The 21,123-nt window shown below is 38.3% G+C and overlaps 1 protein-coding gene across 1 annotated transcript in view; it reads left to right on the top strand.

The window, feature by feature from the left end:
* Positions 1–15,336, top strand: part of rpl34 (ribosomal protein L34) — a 37,460-nt gene extending 22,124 nt beyond the window's left edge. The window contains exons 4-5 of the mRNA XM_081359827.1: positions 14,610–14,713; positions 15,212–15,336. Coding sequence (XP_081215953.1) covers positions 14,610–14,713; positions 15,212–15,296 — 189 coding nt within the window. The 3' untranslated portion in view covers positions 15,297–15,336. The remainder of the gene's footprint in view (positions 1–14,609; positions 14,714–15,211) is intronic.
* The last annotated feature ends 5,787 nt before the right edge of the window (positions 15,337–21,123 follow it).

Raw genomic sequence — 21,123 nt, 5'->3', positions numbered from 1 at the left:
AGAGTGAAGTGACAATGACACATACAAAGTTTGGTGTCAATATGTCAAGGCATTGCAGAGATAAAGCCTGAATAGTGCTTTTAGCATCATGCCTCAACTTTGCTGCTACGCTATACGAAAACGGTTTCGTCTATAGACACGAAATCCATAACTTTTAGTCAGCACAGTCTGGAGATGATACGATTCGATTTTGGTGAAAATCGGACAAACGGTCTAGGAGGAGTTCGAAAAAGTAGGTTTTGACTGAAAATCAAGATGGCGGACAGGAAGCTAGGCCAAATAAGGAAACCTTGGTATCTATGTTCTCGTCTTGACCCAAGGAATCTATTAAGACCAGTTGCATTACAATAGGCCAACTTATTCAAAAGTTATTAGCAGTTTTGTAAATTTTGTTATAACTTTTGACCACTAGGTGGCACTGTCTCGAAATATTTTGGGTACCTTCAGGGGATGGTGCTGATGGCACATTTTGAGTTTCGTAATATTACACCAATGCATTTGTTTAGTATAGCATTTTATTTCACAAAACTGCATTGAAGTCAATGGGAATTTCATGTTTTGTTCTATTATAGCGCCACCAAGAGGCTGAGTCCCACCATCTTTTTTACATGTCCTCAGAGTGAGCTCATACATGTGTGTCGATTTTGGTGAAAATATCTCAATTCGCTTCGGAGTTATAGACATTTATATGAAAAAACATGTAAAAAATGACTGACACATGACTTTGTTTGGAATTTACTACCCCTAAACATCAATATTTTCGCATTTGGGCATTTGCGTATAGCTATCGACCTATGTTTCCAAACTTCTGACGGTGGTTTCATCTCGATCGGACTAGCGGTTTCAAAGATATAGCCAAATGTTTTTTAAGCGCTAAATCACAACGCTACACAAACCGTAAGGCGAAACCTAGCATGTTTGGTATCATAGGACTCGGCAACGATTCAGGAGTCTAAAAAGATGAGTTTCGTGAAAATAAGTCGACCACACCCAAAGTTATAAGCATTTGAAAAAAAAAAATTACCACTAGGTGGCGCTGTTTCGAAACTTCTCAGGCTCATTCAGGGCATTGTGCTGATGACCCATACCACGTTTCGTAACAATCTGTTCATGCGTTCTTAAAATACAGCATTTTAGCACAAAATTCAAAATGGCCGACAGTCAAAATGGCCGATATGGTAATATTGGATATCAGTCGACTCGGCATGTTACCCTGAATCTAACGAGACCAATTTTATGATTTTTGGACAAACTGTTCAGAAGTTATAAGCAAAAATAGCCATTTTTCATATCTCCGGACCAGTAGGTGGCGCTGCGCCGAAACACAGCATGTAGCCTCAGGTCATGCTTGTGATGACATGTACCAAGTTTGGTCTGAATCCGATAAAGCGTTGCGGAGATACGGCCTTACATCTGTTTTCGCAAGCGCTACGTAAAATGTATTCGTGGGTTTATCGAAAACTGTTAAGCGAATCAACTTTAATTCCATAACTTTTTGTCAGCATGGTCTGTAGATGATCTGGTTCAATTTTCGTGCAAATCGGACAAACCGTCTAGGACGAGTTCGAAAAAGTAGCTTTTTAGATAAATTCAAAATGGCGGCCATATTGTTATGACAGAAATGATGTCATAGGGTGCAATCGAATTGGCATGAGCTCAGGAATCAGAGAGAAAAAGAATTTTGTTGATTGGCCTTACGGTTCAAAAGTTATTAGCAAAATAAAAGTGAAACTTTGGACAGGTGGTGGCGCTAGAGGGAATGACTTAGACACACCAAAATTGGTGTATTTAATGTTGGGACTGTCCTCTATCAGAATGTCAAACCAAAACAACTTTCCCGCATTCGGTTCTATGGGCTGCCATAGACTCCCAGTTGGAAGAAGGAAGAATAATAATAAATATAGCTGCAAGCAGCCATTACCGGGGCCAAGCTGAATAAGACGACAAGACATGCCGACATGTCTGAAAGTGTCAGACCAACTGCAACAATGAGCAATTAAAGACATTTAAAGAGGATTTTAGGCAAAATGCCTGAAAAATCATAGAAACAATAAATAAAAATATGATTTGATGGATTATCACTTTCGACCAATAGGTGGCGCAGTTACAAAACTGATGTGATGTGGTCAGAGTGAAGTTACAATGACACATACAAAGTTTGGTGTCAATATGTCAAGGCATTGCAGAGATAAAGCCTTAATTAATGCTATTAGCATCATGCCTCAACTTTGCTGCTGCGCTATACGAAAACGGTTTCGTCTATCGACACGAAATCCATAACTTTTAGTCGGCACGGTCTGGAGATGATACGATTCGATTTTGGTGAAAATCGGACAAACGGTCTAGGAGGAGTTCGAAAAAGTAGGTTTTGAATGAAAATCAAGATGGCGGACAAGAAGTTTGACCAAATAAGGAAAATTTGGTATCTATGTTCTCGGCTTGACCCAAGGAATCTATTAAGACCAGTGGCATTTACATAGGCCGATGTATTCAAAAGTTATTAGCAGTTTTGGAAATGTTGTTATAACTTTTGACCACTAGGTGGCGCTGTCTCTAAATATTTTGGGTACCTTCAGGGGATGGTGCTGATGGCACATTCTGAGTTTCGTAATATTACACCAATGCATTTGTTTAGTATAGCATTTTATTTCACAAAACTGCATTGAAGTCAATGGGAATTTCATGTTTTGTTCTATTATAGCGCCACCAAGAGGCTCAGTCCCACCATTTTTTTTATGTGTCCTCAGAGTGAGCCCATACATATGTGTCGATTTTGGTGCAAAAATCTCAATTTGCTTCGGAGTTATAGACATTTATATGAAAAAACACGAAAAAAATGACTGACACATGACTTTGATTGGAAATTAGTACCCCTAAACATCAATATTTTCGCATTTGGGCATTGGCGTATAGCTATCGACCTATGTTTCCAAACTTCTGACGGTGGTTTCGTCTCGATCGGACTAGCGGTTTCAAAGATATAGCCAAATGTTTTTTAAGCGCTAAATCACAACGCTACACAAATTGTAAGGCAAAACCTAGCATGTTTGGTATCGTAGGACTCGGCAATGATTCAGGAGTCTAAAAAGATGAGTTTCGTGAAAATAAGTCGACCACACCCAAAGTTATAAGCATTTGAAAAAAAAAATTCACCACTAGGTGGCGCTGTTTCGAAACTTCTCAGGCTCATTCAGGGCATTGTGCTGATGACCCATACCACGTTTCGTAACAATCCGTTCATGCGTTCATAAAATACAGAATTTTAGCACAAAATTCAAAATGGCCGACAGCCAAAATGACCGATATGGTCAAATTGGATATCAGTCGACTCGGCATGTTGCCCTGAATCTAACGAGACCAATTGTATGATTTTTGGACAAACTGTTCAGAAGTTATAAGCAAAAATAGCCATTTTTCATATCTCCGGACCAGTAGGTGGCGCTGCGCCGAAACACAGCATGTAGCCTCAGGTCATGCTTGTGAGTACAAGTACCAAGTTTGGTCTGAATACGTTAAACCGTTGCGGAGATACGGCCTTACGACTGTTTTTGCTAGCGCTACGTAAAATGTATTCGTGCGTTTATCGAAAACGGTTTGACGAATCCATTTGAATTCCATAACTTTTTGTCAGCACTACCTGAAGATGATCTGGTTCAATTTTCGTGCAAATCGGACAAACCGTCTAGGACGAGTTCGAAAAAGTAGCTTTTTTTGAAAATTCAAGATGGCGGCCATATTTTTATGACGGCAAATGACGTCATAGGGTGCAATCGAATCGCCATGAGCTCAGGAATCAGTGGAAAAAGAATTTCGCTGATTGGCCTTACGGTTCAAAAGTTATTAGCAAAATAAAAGTGAAATTTTGGACAGGTGGTGGCGCTAGAGGGAATGACTTAGAAACACCAAAATTGGTGTATTTAATGTTGAGACGGTCCTCTATCAGAATGTCAAACCAAAACAACTTTCCCGCAATCGGTTCTATGGGCTGCCATAGACTCCCAGTCGGAAGAAGGAAGAATAATAATAAATATAGCTGCAAGCAGCCATTACCGGGGCCAAGCTGAATAAGACGACAAGACATGCCGACATGTCTGAAAGTGTCAGACCAACTGCAACAATGAGCAATTAAAGACATTTAAAGAGGATTTTAGGCAAAATGCCTGAAAAATCATAGAAACAATAAATAAAAATATGATTTGATGGATTATCACTTTCGACCAATAGGTGGCGCAGTTACAAAACTGATGTGATGTGGTCAGAGTGAAGTGACAATGACACATGCAAAGTTTGGTGTCAATATGTCAAGGCATTGCAGACATAAAGCCTGAATAATGCTTTTAGCATCATGCCTCAAATTTGCTGCTGCGCTATTCGAAAACGGTTTTGTCAATCGACACGAAATCCATAACTTTCAGTCGGCACGGTCTGGAGATGATATGATTCGATTTTGGTGAAAATCGGACAAACGGTGTAGGAGGAGTTCGAAAAAGTAGGTTTTTAATGAAAATAGCATTTTATTTCACAAAACTGTATTGAAGTCAATGGGAATTTTATGTTTTGTTCTATTATAGCGCCACCAAGAGGCTCAGTCTCACAATTTTTTTTACGTGTCCTCAGAGTGAGCCCATACATATGTGTGTCAGTTTTGGTGAAAAAATCTCAATTTGCTTCAGAGTTATAGGCATTTATATGAAAAAACACGTAAAAAATGACTGACACATGACTTTGTTTGGAATTTACTACCCCTAAACATCAATATTTTCGCATTTGGGCATTGGCGTATAGCTATCGACCTATGTTTCCAAACTTCTGACGGTGGTTTCGTCTCGATCGGACTAGCGGTTTCGAAGATATAGCCAAATGTTTTTTAAGCGCTAAATCACAACGCTACACAAACCGTAAGGCAAAACCTAGCATGTTTGGTATCGTAGGACTCGGCAAGGTTTCAGGAGTCTAATTAGATGAGTCTCGTGAAAATAAGTTGACCACACCCAAAGTTATAAGCATTTGAAAAAAAAAATTCACCACTAGGTGGCGCTGTTTCGAAACTTCTCACGCTCCTTCAGGACAACGTGCTGATGACCCATACCAAGTTTCGTAACAATTCGTTCATGCGTTCTTAAAATACAGTATTTTAGCACAAAATTCAAAATGGCCGACAGTCAAAAGGGCCGATATGGTAAAACTGGATATCAGTCGAATCGGCATATTGCCCTGAATCTAACGATACCAATTTTATGATTTTTGGACAAACTGTTCAGAAGTTATAAGCAAAAATAGCTATTTTTCATATCTCCGGACCAGTAGGTGGCGCTGCGCCGAAACGCAGCATGTAGCCTCAGGTCATGCTTGTGAGTACATGTACCAAGTTTGGTCTGAATACGATAAACCTTTGCGGAGATACAGCCTTACGACTGTTTTTGCTAGCGCTACGTAAAATGTATTCGTGCGTTTATCGAAAACGGTTTGACGAATCAATTTGAATTCCATAACTTTTGGTCAACACTGCCTGAAGATGATCTGGTTCAATTTTCGTGCAAATCGGACAAACCGTCTAGGACGAGTTCGAAAAAGTAGCTTTTTCAGAAAATTAAAAATGGCGGCCATATTTATATGACGGAAAATGACGTCATAGGGTGCAATCGAATCGGCATGAGCTCAGAAATAAGAGGAAAAAAGAATTTTGTTGATTGGCCTTACGGTTAAAAAGTTATTAGCAAAATAAAAGTGAAACTTTGGACAGGTGGTGGCGCTAGAGGGAATGACTTAGAAACACAAAAATTGGTGTATTTAATGTTGGGACTGTCCTCTATCAGAATGTCAAACCAAAACAACTTTCCCGCAATCGGTTCTATGGACTGCCATAGACTCCAAGAGCGGAAGAAGAAGAATAATAATAAATATAGCTGCAAGCAGCAATTACCGGGGCCAAGCAGAATAAGACGACAAGACATGCCAACATGTCTGAAAGTGTCAGACCAACTGCAACAATGAGCAATTATAGACTTTAAAGAGGATTTTATGCAAAATGCCTGAAAAATCATAGAAACAATAATTAAAAATATGATTTTATGGATTATCACTTTCGACCAATAGGTGGCACAGTTACAAAACTGATGTGATGTGGTCAGAGTGAAGTGACAATGACACATACAAAGTTTGGTGTCAATATGTCAAGGCATTGCAGAGATAAAGCCTGAATAGTGCTATTAGCATCATGCCTCAACTTTGCTGCTGCGCTATACGAAAACGGTTTCGTCTGTCGACACAAAATCCATAACTTTTAGTCGGCACGGTCTGGAGATGATACGATTCGATTTTGGTGAAAATCGGACAAACGGTCTAGGAGGAGTTCGAAAAAGTAGGTTTTGAATGAAAATCAAGATGGCGGACAAGAAGTTTGACCAAATAAGGAAAATTTGGTATCTATGTTCTCGGCTTGACCCAAGGAATCTATTAAGACCAGTGGCATTTACATAGGCCGATGTATTCAAAAGTTATTAGCAGTGTTGGAAATGTTGTTATAACTTTTGACCACTAGGTGGCGCTGTCTCTAAATATGTTGGGTACCTTCAGGGGATGGTGCTGATGGCACATTCTGAGTTTCGTAATATTACACCAATGCATTTGTTAAGTATAGCATTTTATTTCACAAAACTGCATTGAAGTCAATGGGAATTTCATGTTTTGTTCTATTATAGCGCCACCAAGAGGCTCAGTCCCACCATTTTTTTTATGTGTCCTCAGAGTGAGCCCATACATCTATGTGTTGATTTTGGTGCAAAAATCTCAATTTGCTTCGGAGTTATAGACATTTATATGAAAAAACACGTAAAAAATGACTGACACATGACTTTGATTGAATATTACTACCCCTAAACATCAATATTTTCACATTTGGGCATTGGCGTATAGCTATCGACCTATGTTTCCAAACTTCTGAAGGTGGTTTCGTCTTGATCGGACAAGCTGTTTCAAAGATATAGCCAAATGTTTTTTAAGCGCTAAATCACAACGCTACACAAACCATAAGGCGAAACCTAACATGTTTGGTATCGTTGGACTCGGCAACGATTCAGGAGTCTAAAGAGATGAGTCCTGTGAAAATAAGTTGACCACACCCAAAGTTATAAGCATTTGGAAGCATTTGGGGAAAAAAATTCACCACTAGATGGCACTGTTTCGACACTTCTCAGGCTCCTTCAGGACATCGTGCTGATGACCCATACCGAGTTTCATAACGATACGTTCATGCATTCCTAAAATACAGCATTTTAGCACATAATTCAAAATGGCCGACAGCCAAAATGGCTGATCTGGGAAAATTGGATATCAGTCGACTCAGCATGATCCCTTGAATCTAACGAGACCACTTTTATGATTTTTGGACAAACCATTCAGAAGTTATAAGCAAAAAAAGCCATTTTTCATATCTCCGGACCAGAGGGTGGCACTGCGACGAAACGCAGCATGTAGGCTCAGGTCATGCTTGTGATGATATGTGCTTAGTTTGGTCTGAATACGATAAAGCGTTGCGGAGATACAGGCTTGTGTCTGTTTTCGCAAGCGCTACATAAAATTTGTTTGCGCGGTATTCGAAAACGGTTTGACGAATCAACACGAATTCCATAACTTTTTGTCGGCATGGTCTGAAGATGATCTGATTCAATTTTCGTGGAAATTGGACCAACGGCCTAGAAGGAGTTCGAAAAAGTAGGTTTTTCGGAAAATTCAAAATGGCGGAAACATTTTTATGACGAAAAATGACGTCATATGGTGCATTCGAATCGTCATGAGCTCAGGAATCAGAGGAAAAACGAATTTTGTTTCTAGCCCTAGTGGTTCAAAAGTTATTAGCATCAACATGAGTGCAACTTTGGACAGTTGGTGGCGCTAGAGGGAAAGACTTAGACACACCAAAATTGGTGTATTTAATGTTGGGACTGTCCTCTATTAGAATGTCAAATCATTATAACTTTCCCACGATCGGTTCTATGGGCTGCCATAGACTCCCAGTCGGAAGAAGGAAGAATAATAATAATAATAATAATAATAAGAACAGGAACGAAAACAATAGGTGCCTCCGCACCTTCGGTGCTTGGCCCCTAATAATAATAAGAACGCGAACAGATACAATAGGTGCCTCCGCACCTTCGGTGCTTGGCCCCTAATAATAATAATAATAATAATAAGAACGGGAACGAAAACAATAGGTGCCTCCGCACCTTCGGTGCTTGGCCCCTAATAAGAACGGGAACAGATACAATAGGTGCCTACGCACCTTCGGTGCTTGGCCCCTAAATATAGCTGCAAGCAGCAATTACCGGGGCCAAGCAGAATAAGACGACAAGACATGCCAACATGTCTGAAAGTGTCAGACCAACTGCAACAATGAGCAATTAAAGACATTTAAAGAGGATTTCAGGCGAAATGGCTGAAAAATCATGTAAAAAGTGATTCAAAATATGATTTAATGGATTGTCACTTTTGACCAAAAGGTGGCGCTGTTACGAAATTGATGTGGTGTGGTCAGAGTAAGGAGACAGTGACACATAAAAGTTTTGTGTCAATATGTCGAGGCATTGCAGATATAAAGCCTGAATAGTCATTTTGGCATCATGCCTCAACTTTGCTGCTGTGCTATACGAAAACAGTTTCATCAATCGACACGAAATCCATAACTTTTTGTCGGCACAGTCTGGAGATGATACGATTCGATTTTGGTGAAAATCGGACAAACGGTCTAGGAGGAGTTCGAAAAAGTAGATTTTGAATGAAAATCAAGATGGTGGACAGGAAGTTTGGCCAAATAAGGAAAACTTGGTATCTATGTTCTCGGCTTGACCCAAGGAATCTATTAAGACCCGTGGCATTTCAATAGCCAGATTTATTCAAAAGTTATTAGCCTTTTTGGAAACTTTGTTATAACTTTTGACCACTAGGTGGCGCTGTCTTGAAATATTTTGGTTGCCTTCAGGGGATGGTGCTGATGACACAATCTGAGTTTCGTAATATTACACCAATGCATTTGTTTAGTATAGCATTTTATTTCACAAAACTGTATTGAAGTCAATGGGAATTTCATATTTTGTTCAATTATAGCGCCACCAAGAGGCTCAGTCCCACAATTTTTTTTATGTGTCCTCAGAGTGAGCCCATACATATGTGTCGATTTTGGTGCAAAAATCTCAATTTGCTTCGGAGTTATAGACATTTATATGAAAAAACACGTAAAAAATGACTGACACATGACTTTGATTGAATATTACTACCCCTAAACATCAATATTTTCGCATTTGGGCATTGGCGTATAGCTATCGACCTATGTTTCCAAACTTCTGACGGTGGTTTCGTCTCGATCGGACAAACGGTTTCGAAGATATAGCCTACTGTTTTTTAAGCGCTAAATTACAACGCTACACAAACCGTAAGGCAAAACCTAGCATGTTTGGTATCGTTGGACTCGGCAACGATTCAGGAGTCTAATGAGATGAGTTTCGTGAAAATAAGTCTATCACACCCAAAGTTATAAGCATTTAAAAAAAAAAATCACCACTAGGTGGCGCTGTTTCGAAACTTCTCACACTCCTTTAGGACATCGTGTTGATGACCCATACCAAGTTTCGTAACAATCCGTTTGTGCGTTCTTAAAATACAGCATTTTAGCACAAAATTCAAAATGGCCGACAGTCGAAATGGCCGATATGGCAAAATTGGATATCAGTCGACTCGGCATGTCGCCCTGAATCTATCAAGACCAATTTTATGATTTTTGGACAAACTGTTCAGAAGTTATAAGCAAAAATAGCCATTTTTCATATCTCCGGACCAGTAGGTGGCGCTGCGCCGAAACGCAGCATGTAGCCTCAGGTCATGCTTGTGAGTACATGTACCAAGTTTGGTCTGAATACGATAAACTGTTGCGGAGATACAGCCTTACGACTGTTTTTGCTAGCGCTACGTAAAATGTATTCGTGCGTTTATCGAAAACGGTTTGACGAATCAATTTGAATTCCATAACTTTTGGTCAGCACTGCCTGAAGATGATCTGGTTCAATTTTCGTGCAAATCGGACAAACCGTCTAGGACGAGTTCGAAAAAGTAGCTTTTTCAGAAAATTCAAAATGGCGGCCATATTTATATGACGGAAAATGACGTCATAGGGTGCAATCGAATCGGCATGAGCTCAGGAATCAGAGGAAAAAAGAATTTTGTTGATTGGCCTTACGGTTCAAAAGTTATTAGCAAAATAAAAGTGAAAATTTGGACAGGTGGTGGCGCTAGAGGGAATGACTTAGACACACCAAAATCAGTGTATTTAATGTTGGGACTGTCCTCTATCAGAATGTCAAACCATTACAACTTTCCCGCGATCGGTTCTATGGGCTGCCATAGACTCCCAGTCGGAAGAAGGAAGAATAATAATAATAAGAACGGGAACGAAAACAATAGGTGCCTCCGCACCTTCGGTGCTTGGCCCCTAATAATAATAATAAGAACGGGAACGAAAACAATAGGTGCCTCCGCACCTTCGGTGCTTGGCCCCTAATAATAAGAACGCGAACGAAAACAATAGGTGCCTACGCTCCTTCGGTGCTTGGCCCCTAATAATAAGAACGCGAACGGATACAATAGGTGCCTCCGCACCTTCGGTGCTTGGCCCCTAATAATAATAATAAGAACGCGAACAGAAACAATAGGTGCCTCCGCACCTTCGGTGCTTGGCCCCTAATAATAATAAGAACGGGAACGAAAACAATAGGTGCCTCCGCACCTTCGGTGCTTGGCCCCTAATAAGAACCGGAACAAAAACAATAGGTGCCTCCGCACCTTCGGTGCTTGGCCCCTAATTAATTTACAACTTTTTTTATTACTATAGTGTATGCAATTTTAATATGACAGTCCCAATCATAGCTTTTAATGTTTTGCATTGCACTTTTCTAGTGGGTGAATTACACGAAACGCATCCAATTTGAGATTAATCGGATATTTATATTACATAAGCTTAATATTACGACTTACATCTGCACAAAATGACATGAATGCTCAAGCAAACTTGACTGTGCTGGTCAGAATGTGTAGCCTGACCCCTGTTCTGGGTGTGCTATTCCCACAACCACGTGCAGAAATGGCAACTAAACCAAGAGAATTCACAACGTTTTATTAAAATAGTTCTCATTATAATGGCATGTATATGACAGTGCCAATTACTGTTATAAATGTGCATTGTTTGAGCTGTGCACGCTAAAGATAAAGATGATCACCTGTACAATGAAGCGCTTTTACTGCATCGTTCATGAACTCAACCAAACGCATCCTAAAATAGATTCTTGTATAAAGATATGATGTTGAAAAGTGATGATTGAGCTGCTGATTTAAGTTGTTACACTTTTGCCTGAGCTGCTAATTTTTCTGCTAATCCCTTTCTCCTGAAACTGCAGCAAGAACAACATGCAACGTCTCATTGCTTGCAAAATAAACTGGAATCGGACGTGTTTGAACTGAAGTGTTGGAAAACACACATTACCATATTATTTTTCCACACTTTATTTCCAAAGGCAGTGGCATTCAAAAAAATTTGTAATGATTTTGCAGTCACAAGTGTTTAACCTGTTAAGCTGCAACCCCACTTTTGAAAAATGCCCAGAAATGACATACCCAAACTGAAACAGATACAGTTTATGAACCCTTTGTACTAAAATCACAAGTATGATCTCATTTGAAAGCTGACACCTGGCAGTTTATTGTTAATGTAGAATTAATTATTGTCATAATGAAAAAAATTGTTATAAATAGCTTCAAAGTTTTGTAAAGTTATTAGAAATTAATTTTTATGAAACATCCTTATGAAAATAAAATTGAAGTTGGCACTGTAGCAATCTAGAAATGCACTCAGCTAAAGCCACATGTCTAAACATTTTATGTTTAAAATCTGAAGATAATAAGTCCAAAACTCTGTATTTAGTTAAATGTTTTTCAAGACCATGTCAAATTACTTTATTTTGATTTGACTCTAAAATGCAACTGATGTTTATTGCCATCTTCTAAGCATCTATCCAGTATATTGTCTCTATTGTTTGTGGTGCAAACGATCCCCATTCAGTCTCCCCCTGCACACATTCACACCTCTCCAGCCTAGTTATGGCTCTAAATATGCATTTCTTTTGTCTGCATTATAGTTACTAACGACTGGCTATTCACAAGCTATTCATAGGGTTTCAGTCCCTAATTTCTTTTCTCAAAGTTCACCTCACATTTTAAACTGTATCAAATGCATTTCTTGAATAAAGAAACATTTCAGTAAGCATTCAAAAAATCATAAAAGTATAACTTCTAGGTGGCAGGTGCACCTAGGGCTAGCTAGCATGTTAGCTTAGCACACCATCAATACACGACAATTTATGAGATTAAAACCATGTTTGTGCTCCAAACTTACTTTATAACGCAAGTGAGTATTTTAAATAATCTTCTGTGATCTAATTTGGCTTCAGATATAAAAATCAGACAGAAAATATACTATTGGTATAGGATTCTGCACAATGATAGTCTATATAGATTAGCATTACATTATAAATATAATCTATTATTATGGAAATACCTGGCATGGCTTGAAAAACACAGGTAACTCAAATATCATTGCAAACATGTTTATTGTCTTCAAAACGTCTGTATCTGCATGTTACAGCGATCTCTGTTAGCTTTGTGTGTATCAGTGACGTCCTGGAATGTCACATGATCATGGCTCTTCTTCATGTTCCATATATGGACTATTATTGTGCATAATAGTGCCCTCAGGCTATTGGTATGAATTGAAAACAGTATCAGAGTATCTAAGCGCTCAATGATTACATCAACGCATTTGGGTATAAATTCAATAAATATTATTCCTGTCTATAGAAATCTGATGTAAATCTATGAGAATCTATCAATATTTCTTCAAATATGCACATTTTTGAGCTAAAAGCCCTGAAGGACGTTGTTTTGTTTATCGCTGTCATGACGACAGCACGGGAGTTTTTTATGAATGAAAGCGGCTGACGCGCATAATTCATATGAAAGGTATCCACTCATTCTTTCATCTCAGACTATTGTCTGAAGTTTAAAATCATTGGTTACCCGTAAGCCAATCACATAACGTTTGGTTATGACATGTTATGCGCAGGCTCAGCCGCATCTAACTTCCACTGTAAACACATGTATGATGCGAAAACAAAACCATCGAGCGAAATACCGCAGTGAACATGGCTGTGAACGACTTTTGCAGATTATGTGAAGTAAATCTACGCATCCGCGGTACAATCAGCGTCTACGTCACGGCTCTCAGCCCGCCCACTGTTCGTTGATTGGCCGCTGTTTTGAGGCTGGAGGAAAACGGAAAGATAGGTCGCTATTTCAGACTGAGTACAGAAGCGAACTGAAATTGAGCGGAAGTACGAAGTCTGACGTAGTCAGGCTAGTTTAAATGAGCGTTTTAGCGCAAATAGTGTAACTGTGTTTATATGCGTTTATGTAATAGTGTTCCCCACCGGTCAGTCGGCGTGTCGCTAATTCAAAAGGGGCTTATTGCTTTTATAAAAGTTACTCCATAAAAATATGAATTTTAATATTTATTTTATTCATAAAATAAACACCAGCAACAAAAAATATAACGTTATAACACATTTATTCCTCCACCAAGCAATGTAGTTCCAAAGAGGTTGCAAAGCAACACGTGCAGCAACAAAGAATCACAAACGGCATTTGTGCAGTAATACTAATGTAATAAGGTCACGGTGTATGTTTGTTGAGTAATTTACAACAGCTTCTAACGTGGCTCAACCAATCAGAATCAAGGACTTACTGTCCGTTTTATAAGCGAAAGTAAAAATGTACACGAGCATTCATAACGTTGCGGAGCAGAGCAAGCATTTTCCAATTAATTCCTTTGGAAGTTGAGCTTCCACAGGAATGAACTGAAAACACTAGCTCTGCTCCGTGCCGGACACGCAGGGTTATGAATGCCTGTGCCGATTTAGAATTAGCGCCAATTTGGCTGGCAATTGCTTAAATTGAGTTCATTATTATTCTTAATGAAAAACACAACAACTAGAAAAACATAACTAATCATTTGCAGGTTCCCTATTAGCATTGTTTAAATCTAAAATATTGCAAAGCTTTTACATTTCGCTTTGAGTCCAATCTTATGCCATCTTCTTGTCAGTCAGCTCCTCACTCTGGTGATAAATGAAATCTGACTCCTGCTGCTGATCTGCTGAGCAGACACATTCAGTTTAATTGCAGTGTCTGTTCTCTAACTGAACTAAATTATTTAAATTACTATAGATAATCAAAATGATGGTGGGGGGCGGTGGTCAAGTGATGTTACCGGTGTTGCGGCTGAACACCGGTATCACTGACTATCGCAGCAAACCTGCCATACAACCATGACTTATTGTACTACTATATTAATGATACAAGTATTAGGAAAAATGAGTATTGCACTACTACTGTTTTACCAACCTTAATAACTACATCAGATTTGATTACCAAATATGTAATTTAAAGGTGCTGTTAAACTTGACACATCTGAATACGTGATTGACCATGTTCTAATGTTTTTTCCTCAATAGATCCGTGCTGTGAGGCCCCAGGTTCTCATGAGACTCTCAAAAACCAAGAAGCATGTTAGCCGAGCTTATGGTGGTTCCATGTGTGCCAAATGTGTACGAGACAGGTAACAAACTGAGATCGAGTTATTTGTAAACAAGTAGATTGGGACGGGTGATTATTAAAGGGATAGCTCATCTTATCAAAGTATAATTAATCAAAACATTTTTTGTCTCATGACAATACAGATTTGTTTTTGTTCTAAAACACAAAAGGAGATGTCTAAAAGAATTGTAATGAGTACACTTTTCCATGTAATTAAAGATGGGGACATAAGATTTTTAAAGGTTCAAAAAGGATGCAAATGCACCATAATGTGATTTTAAGATTTGGTTGTACAGTACAGAACCAATGAAATCTTTGTTTGGATTCATTGGCTCTGTACTGTACTCTGCAAAAATTAGTTGAATGGATTCTAATCCTCTGTTGGAAAACATATGAAATAACATGAGTGAATGACGACAGTGTTTTGGTGAACTGTTCATTTAAGTATGTTCTAATTAAACTCTTGAGTTAAATGCATTCTATGTGCACATGACCCATATCCATCTGCATCACTTTTCAGGATCAAGCGAGCTTTCCTCATTGAGGAGCAGAAGATCGTCGTCAAAGTACTGAAGGCACAGGCACAGAGCCAGAAGTCTAAGTAGATGTCGATTTGTACTCTTTAAATAAAAGATTTGGAAATCACTTTGTTTGTTTGTTTTCCTGTGCTGATGGAATGCCCTTTATTCTAGCAGGAAATTAAGTTAATATGCTGAGCAAATTGATGTTTTAGTTAAATTGCATGGCAAGCTGTGGAAGCTTCTGTTACGGAATAAAGATATTGGTGACATCTCGCAATTCTGACTTTTTTTTCCTCATAATTAAAGGTTACAGTGTCCAATTATGAGGGGGGAAAAATCTGAATTGTGGGATGAAAAATCGCAATTACCTGAATTTTTTTATTCAGTGGCAGAAACTAGCTTCCATAGCAAGCTAACAGTTTTTATATAGACATGCTTGCGAACACGTGTATACCTTTTTTTTTTTTTAACTACTGGGCTAATGAAAATTTAGAATACTTACTGTATCTAAAGAGTTTGTCTTTAAACTCAATTGAAGGGCACAGGGCAGATTAAAACTAACAGCAAGCAGTGCTCACACAAATAGATTGCTGTACAGAAAATTTCCTCTTGCCCAAAGCTGAATTTTCAGCATCATTACTTATGTCTCAAGTGTTACATGATCCTTCCGAAATTCTAATATTCTAATTTGATGCTCAAAAAACTTTTATCAATGTTGAAAACAGTTGTGGACAATTTCCTTTTCTTTTTTTCTGGATTCTTTGAATAGAAAGCTCCATTTAATTTTTTTTTCTCAAATAAATACAGCCTTGGTGAGCATAAACATTAAAAATCATACCGATCCCAAATTTTTGAACGGCAGTGTATATAAAAATTGTTTATACATGTCTGAAAATATACTCCTTGTCAAAAGTACAATTGTAGGTATCTTAAAGTATTTGTCTAACACAAACAAAGTTTCTGACTACAGTATTATGGCAATCCGTTTAAGCATTTGATACAAGTCAAGTATATTTGTATAGCGCTTTTCACAATACAGATTGTATCAAAGCAGCTTCACAGTATCAAATTAAAATAATACAACAAGGTTTGTTTCTAGTGGAATTTATTGATTGATAAAATCAAATTAAATATCCCCAACTGAGCAAGCCAAAGGCAACAGTGGCAAGGAACCGAAAAACTCCATCAAGTGACCTAATGGTGTCCTAAAACTCCATCAGGTGACCCAATGGAGAAAAAAAAAAAAACCTTGGGAGAACCCAGGCTCAGTCGGGGGCCAGTTCTCCTCTGCCGTTTATGAACTAGAGGCCGGATTGTAGTTTGAACTGTAAGATTAAAAATACTATATGAATGCCTGGCTGAAGAGATGCGACTTTAATCTAGTTTTAAACTGGGAGAGCGAGTCTGAGCAACGAACAGTATCAGGAAGGCTATTCCAGAGTTTTGGGGCTAAATGTAAAAATGCTCTCCCTCCTTTGGTGGTTCTGGATATCCTAGGTATGACCAAAAGCCTTGAATTTAGTGATCTTAAAGAGCGCGATGGATTATAGGGCGATAGAAGATCCGTTAAATAGACTGGAGCTAAGCCGTTTAGGGCTTTATAAGTCAGTAGCAATTAGGGCTGTGTATTGGCAAGAATCTGGCGATACGATACGTATCACGATACATGGGTCACGATTCAATATATTGCAATATATTTCGATACTGTGCATAAGGCGATATATTGGGATTTTTTAAAAGTAAAATATATTAAAATATTAAAAAAAAAGAAATGATGTGCATAAAAGTCAAAGAAGTTTACTTTAGGTAAACAATTCAGTACACAGAAAATCAAACTGCCAGTTTGGGCTTGTGGTTTACAGGTTCTTAGTGAGCAAATGTTTATATGCTCAAGTAGGCCATAATAAAAGAAAATAGGTACATAGCCCCTGTCACAATACAAAACAACAACGTGAACTGGACGAAAATGAATGAAAGTGGATGAAAGTGAACAAAATAAATGTGTCATATATTGAAATCAAGTTTTATGTGATAAAAGATTTTAAAAGAACTGGACGCGCGAATGAGGCGAACCGCGCCGCACTAAACGCCTCGTGCCGCAGGACCTCCAGACGCGCGTAAACGCGTCTTTGCATTGACTTAACATTGCAATCACTCGCGCCAGATGCTCTCTTCGCGTTTGATGTGAACGATGCACGCGATTACATTTAGAAATAGACAAGCTTTGTTTCCAAATGCACCAAGCAAAGATATCCTTTCAGTTGTATAAACTTTTATAAAACCAGCCAATATAATCACAATAAACACATCCAAAATGAAATATTTAACATATAGGCTATATAACAACTGCACAACGTCTAATTTGTAAACAAAATGATTTACGCACTAAATCCAGCATAAACTCCGGCACAATTTGCATATGTTTAAACTCTCAAGGTAGACATCACATCCCGAACCTCACAGCAATTGGCTGCCGACTGCGTTTTTCGCTTGATATTTGTATAAAGGAACTGCCCAACTTTTTGACGCTCTCGGTCGCTCTCAACGCTTTCTCCGGTCCGCTGTCAATCCTAAAATGTCCAGTGGACACGCACCGTTATAGGCGAGCCTGGCGAGGACACTAGTGGTGCGTCTCAGCATAGCTATCTATTGGTAGGGATTTAAACAACATAAACGTGAACCACTGTCTTACGGTCTTACCATGAATATTTTTGGACGTAAAAAAAAAAAAAAAAAATCGATATTGCGTTTTTGAAAATCGATACAGTATTGCAAAATAAAATATCGCGATACTCAAGTGTATCGATTTTTTCTTACACCCCTAGTAGCAATACCTTGTAATTAATACGGAACTTTATAGGTAACCAATGCAGTGATGATAAAATCGGTGTTATATGATATTTTCTTGATCTAGTAAGAACTCTAGCGGCGGCATTTTGGACTAACTGTAGCTTGTTTATTGAGGATGCAGGACAACCAGCTATGAAGCATTACAGTAATCTAGTCTCGAGGTCATGAATGCATGAACTAACTTTTCTGCATCAGAAACTGATAGCATATTACGTAGCTTAGCAATGTTTCTAAGGTGGAAAAAGGCTGTTTTTCTAACATACAAAATATGATTTTCGAAAGACAGGTTGCAATCGAGTATAACACCCAGGTCTTTTACTGTAGAGGATAAAGTAACAGGACATCCTGCGATGTTAAAGTTGTATTGTGAGAGGTTTTGTGGGCGGTTTTTTGAACCGATAAGTAATACCTCTGTTTTGTCTGGATTTAATAAAAGAAAATTACGCGTCATCCAATCTTTTATATCTTTAACACACTCTGTAATACAACTATCTCTACTAGTCGTAATTCAGTTTTGATTAGTGAAAATTCTAGGGGTCATACTTTTAACATGTCTAAAAATGCTTTTAAGAATAGGCTTAAGCTTTGAAAGAGTATTAGAATTTTTTTTAGTAAATAAGACTTGTTAAAGAGTATGAGCTATGTATAAAGAGCTAAAATCAATTTTTAGCAAAGTCTAAAGCTGTGCCCTACAATATAGTAGACGAAAAACAGTATGTGACAAAAGCAGAACAAAAGCATACAAACAGTATGTCCAAATTCACAGTACTGACGAAAGAGTAGACAAAAAAGTACCTGGATGACCTACTACTTCCAGCGAGATTCTGGTGTGCATGATATTATTAGAACATACTTTTTTAGCAGCCCTGAAGTAATTACTCAAAATAAGTACCTACTCAAGGGGGTATGCATGTGACGATGTCTTAAGTTACCCCTGATTGCGGTGTATGCCCTGTGTTTGGTTTATATTTTTTGAATAAGTGCTTTTTTTTTCTTTCTTTTTTTCATTGTTTGGTTAAATATGAGTTTGGTAACTTTTTTTCTAGTCTAAGGTGCACATAGACAGATGACAAAAGATTATATTAGTTATACAACTATATTAGTTTATATCCCCATTTTCAAAACTTACCTTCTGGGTTCAAGTCTGGGGGTGGGGGTTTAAGAGGAAGTGAGGCCTTCCTGTTCCTCATTTTATGCCATCCCAAGGAATTATGGGTAGTGTAGGCATAGTCCATTTCCTAGTGTGAGCAGGGGGGTTATTGTTTCATTGTGTTTATTTTCATTTTATTTATTTTATTATACTATAGTGTCTTTGTTTATGTTATTTTTGATTTGTTATTCTTTTTCTGAAGTCAATACAAATTTGAATTGACTGCAAGCAGTGTCTCTTGCCTTTGCTCTGGTCATGTCCCCACAATGCGATTTTGGACGCAGCCTAAGACTGACGCTTAGGTGCTAACTGAGGTGGCACTTAAAGGTGCTCTAAGCGATGTCACGTTTTTTAGGCCAAAACATTTTTTGTCACATCCAGCAAACATCTCCTCACTATCCGCTAGCTGCCTGTCCCCTGAACACTATGGAAGTTAAATAATGCCAAATGTTTTTGAAACAAAAAAAGCCAGTTGAATTGCACTACTTTAAAAAAAAAAAAAAAAAAATGCATTGCATTAACCATGCTTGCATTTTAAAGGGGTCATGTAATGCCATTTTTGTACAAGCTAATATGATTCTTTAGGGTCTAAATTAAAAGTTTGTAATATACTTTAATTAAAAATTCTCATTAGTATTGTAAAAAAACACTCATTTTACCTGGTCAAAAACAGCTCTGTTTTCAGCACGCCATTTAAAGGGGATACTCTACCGTTTTTTCATATTAAACTATGTTGTTCCCTTAACTAAGACGAGTTGATACATACCTCTCTCATCTTAGTGCGTGCACTTAATCGCTCTAGCGCGCGGTGACTCTTTGAAAGCACTTAGCTTACCCCAGTATATTCAATGGTATCTAGCAGCAATGAATTTAGAAGTGACCAAACACATCAACGTTTTCCCTATTTAAAAACAGTTACACAAGTAGTTATACGACCAAGTATGGTGACACAAAATAAAACGTGGCGCTTTTCTAAGCGGGTTAAAAAGGACAACTATAATGTATAGCGGAATAGCACTTTTGGGAGTACTTCGACTGGCGCAGTAAAAAGTCACGCCTGATCCTCTTCCTCTCGTCTTAGTTAAGGGAATAACATAGTTTAATATGAAAAAACGGTAGAGTATCCCTTTAAGTGCTTGTGTCTTTAAATGATAATGAGCTTTGCTCACCCCACCCCTCTGTTCTGTGGGTGTTTTGCCACAACAACACACATGGAGTGTTGCCTTGACAACAGTTGAGAGTAATGTTATATTTTGAAGAATGGCAGTCAATTTGAACCAGAGTTGGAAAACAGGACGTTTCTGAATGGTTGGTTAATGTCACTTTGATCTATCTTTGTATGTACTGGCAGGGTAGAGTAGTGAGATACGAACGCTATGTGTTTACTGATGTATATGTTAGTTCATTGACAGATTGATGTTACAGCTAATGGTCATGAAAAACTTTTTTCCGGTAAATGTAGGCTTGTCAGTGATCCGTAACGTTATCTATGCAGTGTTAGGTACAACTGTCAGGGCTGAAGCACTAACATTTTACTGATCTGTTTAAAAAAATAACCAGTCTGTGAGACTATGTCAGTCATTAGGCACATAAACAACACATACTCAGACAGGAGCTAATACCTTTTTCAATGTTCTCGTTTATAAAGCAGTCTGGTGAAATGATTCCCGCAAACATGAAAGCATTGCTGTTGCGCGGACTATGACAGACAGCTCGCTCACGAGCGAGGGCGGGTCTGTGTTGAAACGCTGCTGTCAATCAACAATCGTGGGAGGGGCGTCGATTTTGTGACGTCACAAAATCGAACGGCTTGATTTGAGAGAGGGGAAAACATATAAGGAGATTAAAAAAAAACACTGGATGGATGTTTATCATTTTATGATGGTTGTGTACAGGCACTGCCAACACACA

The sequence above is a fragment of the Scardinius erythrophthalmus genome, assembly GCF_964197995.2.
Source record: "Scardinius erythrophthalmus genome assembly, chromosome: 2".
Taxonomy (NCBI): domain Eukaryota; kingdom Metazoa; phylum Chordata; class Actinopteri; order Cypriniformes; family Leuciscidae; genus Scardinius; species Scardinius erythrophthalmus.
The sequence above is the reverse complement of the archived record's forward strand: the minus strand, read 5'-3'. Positions and strand labels throughout refer to the sequence as shown.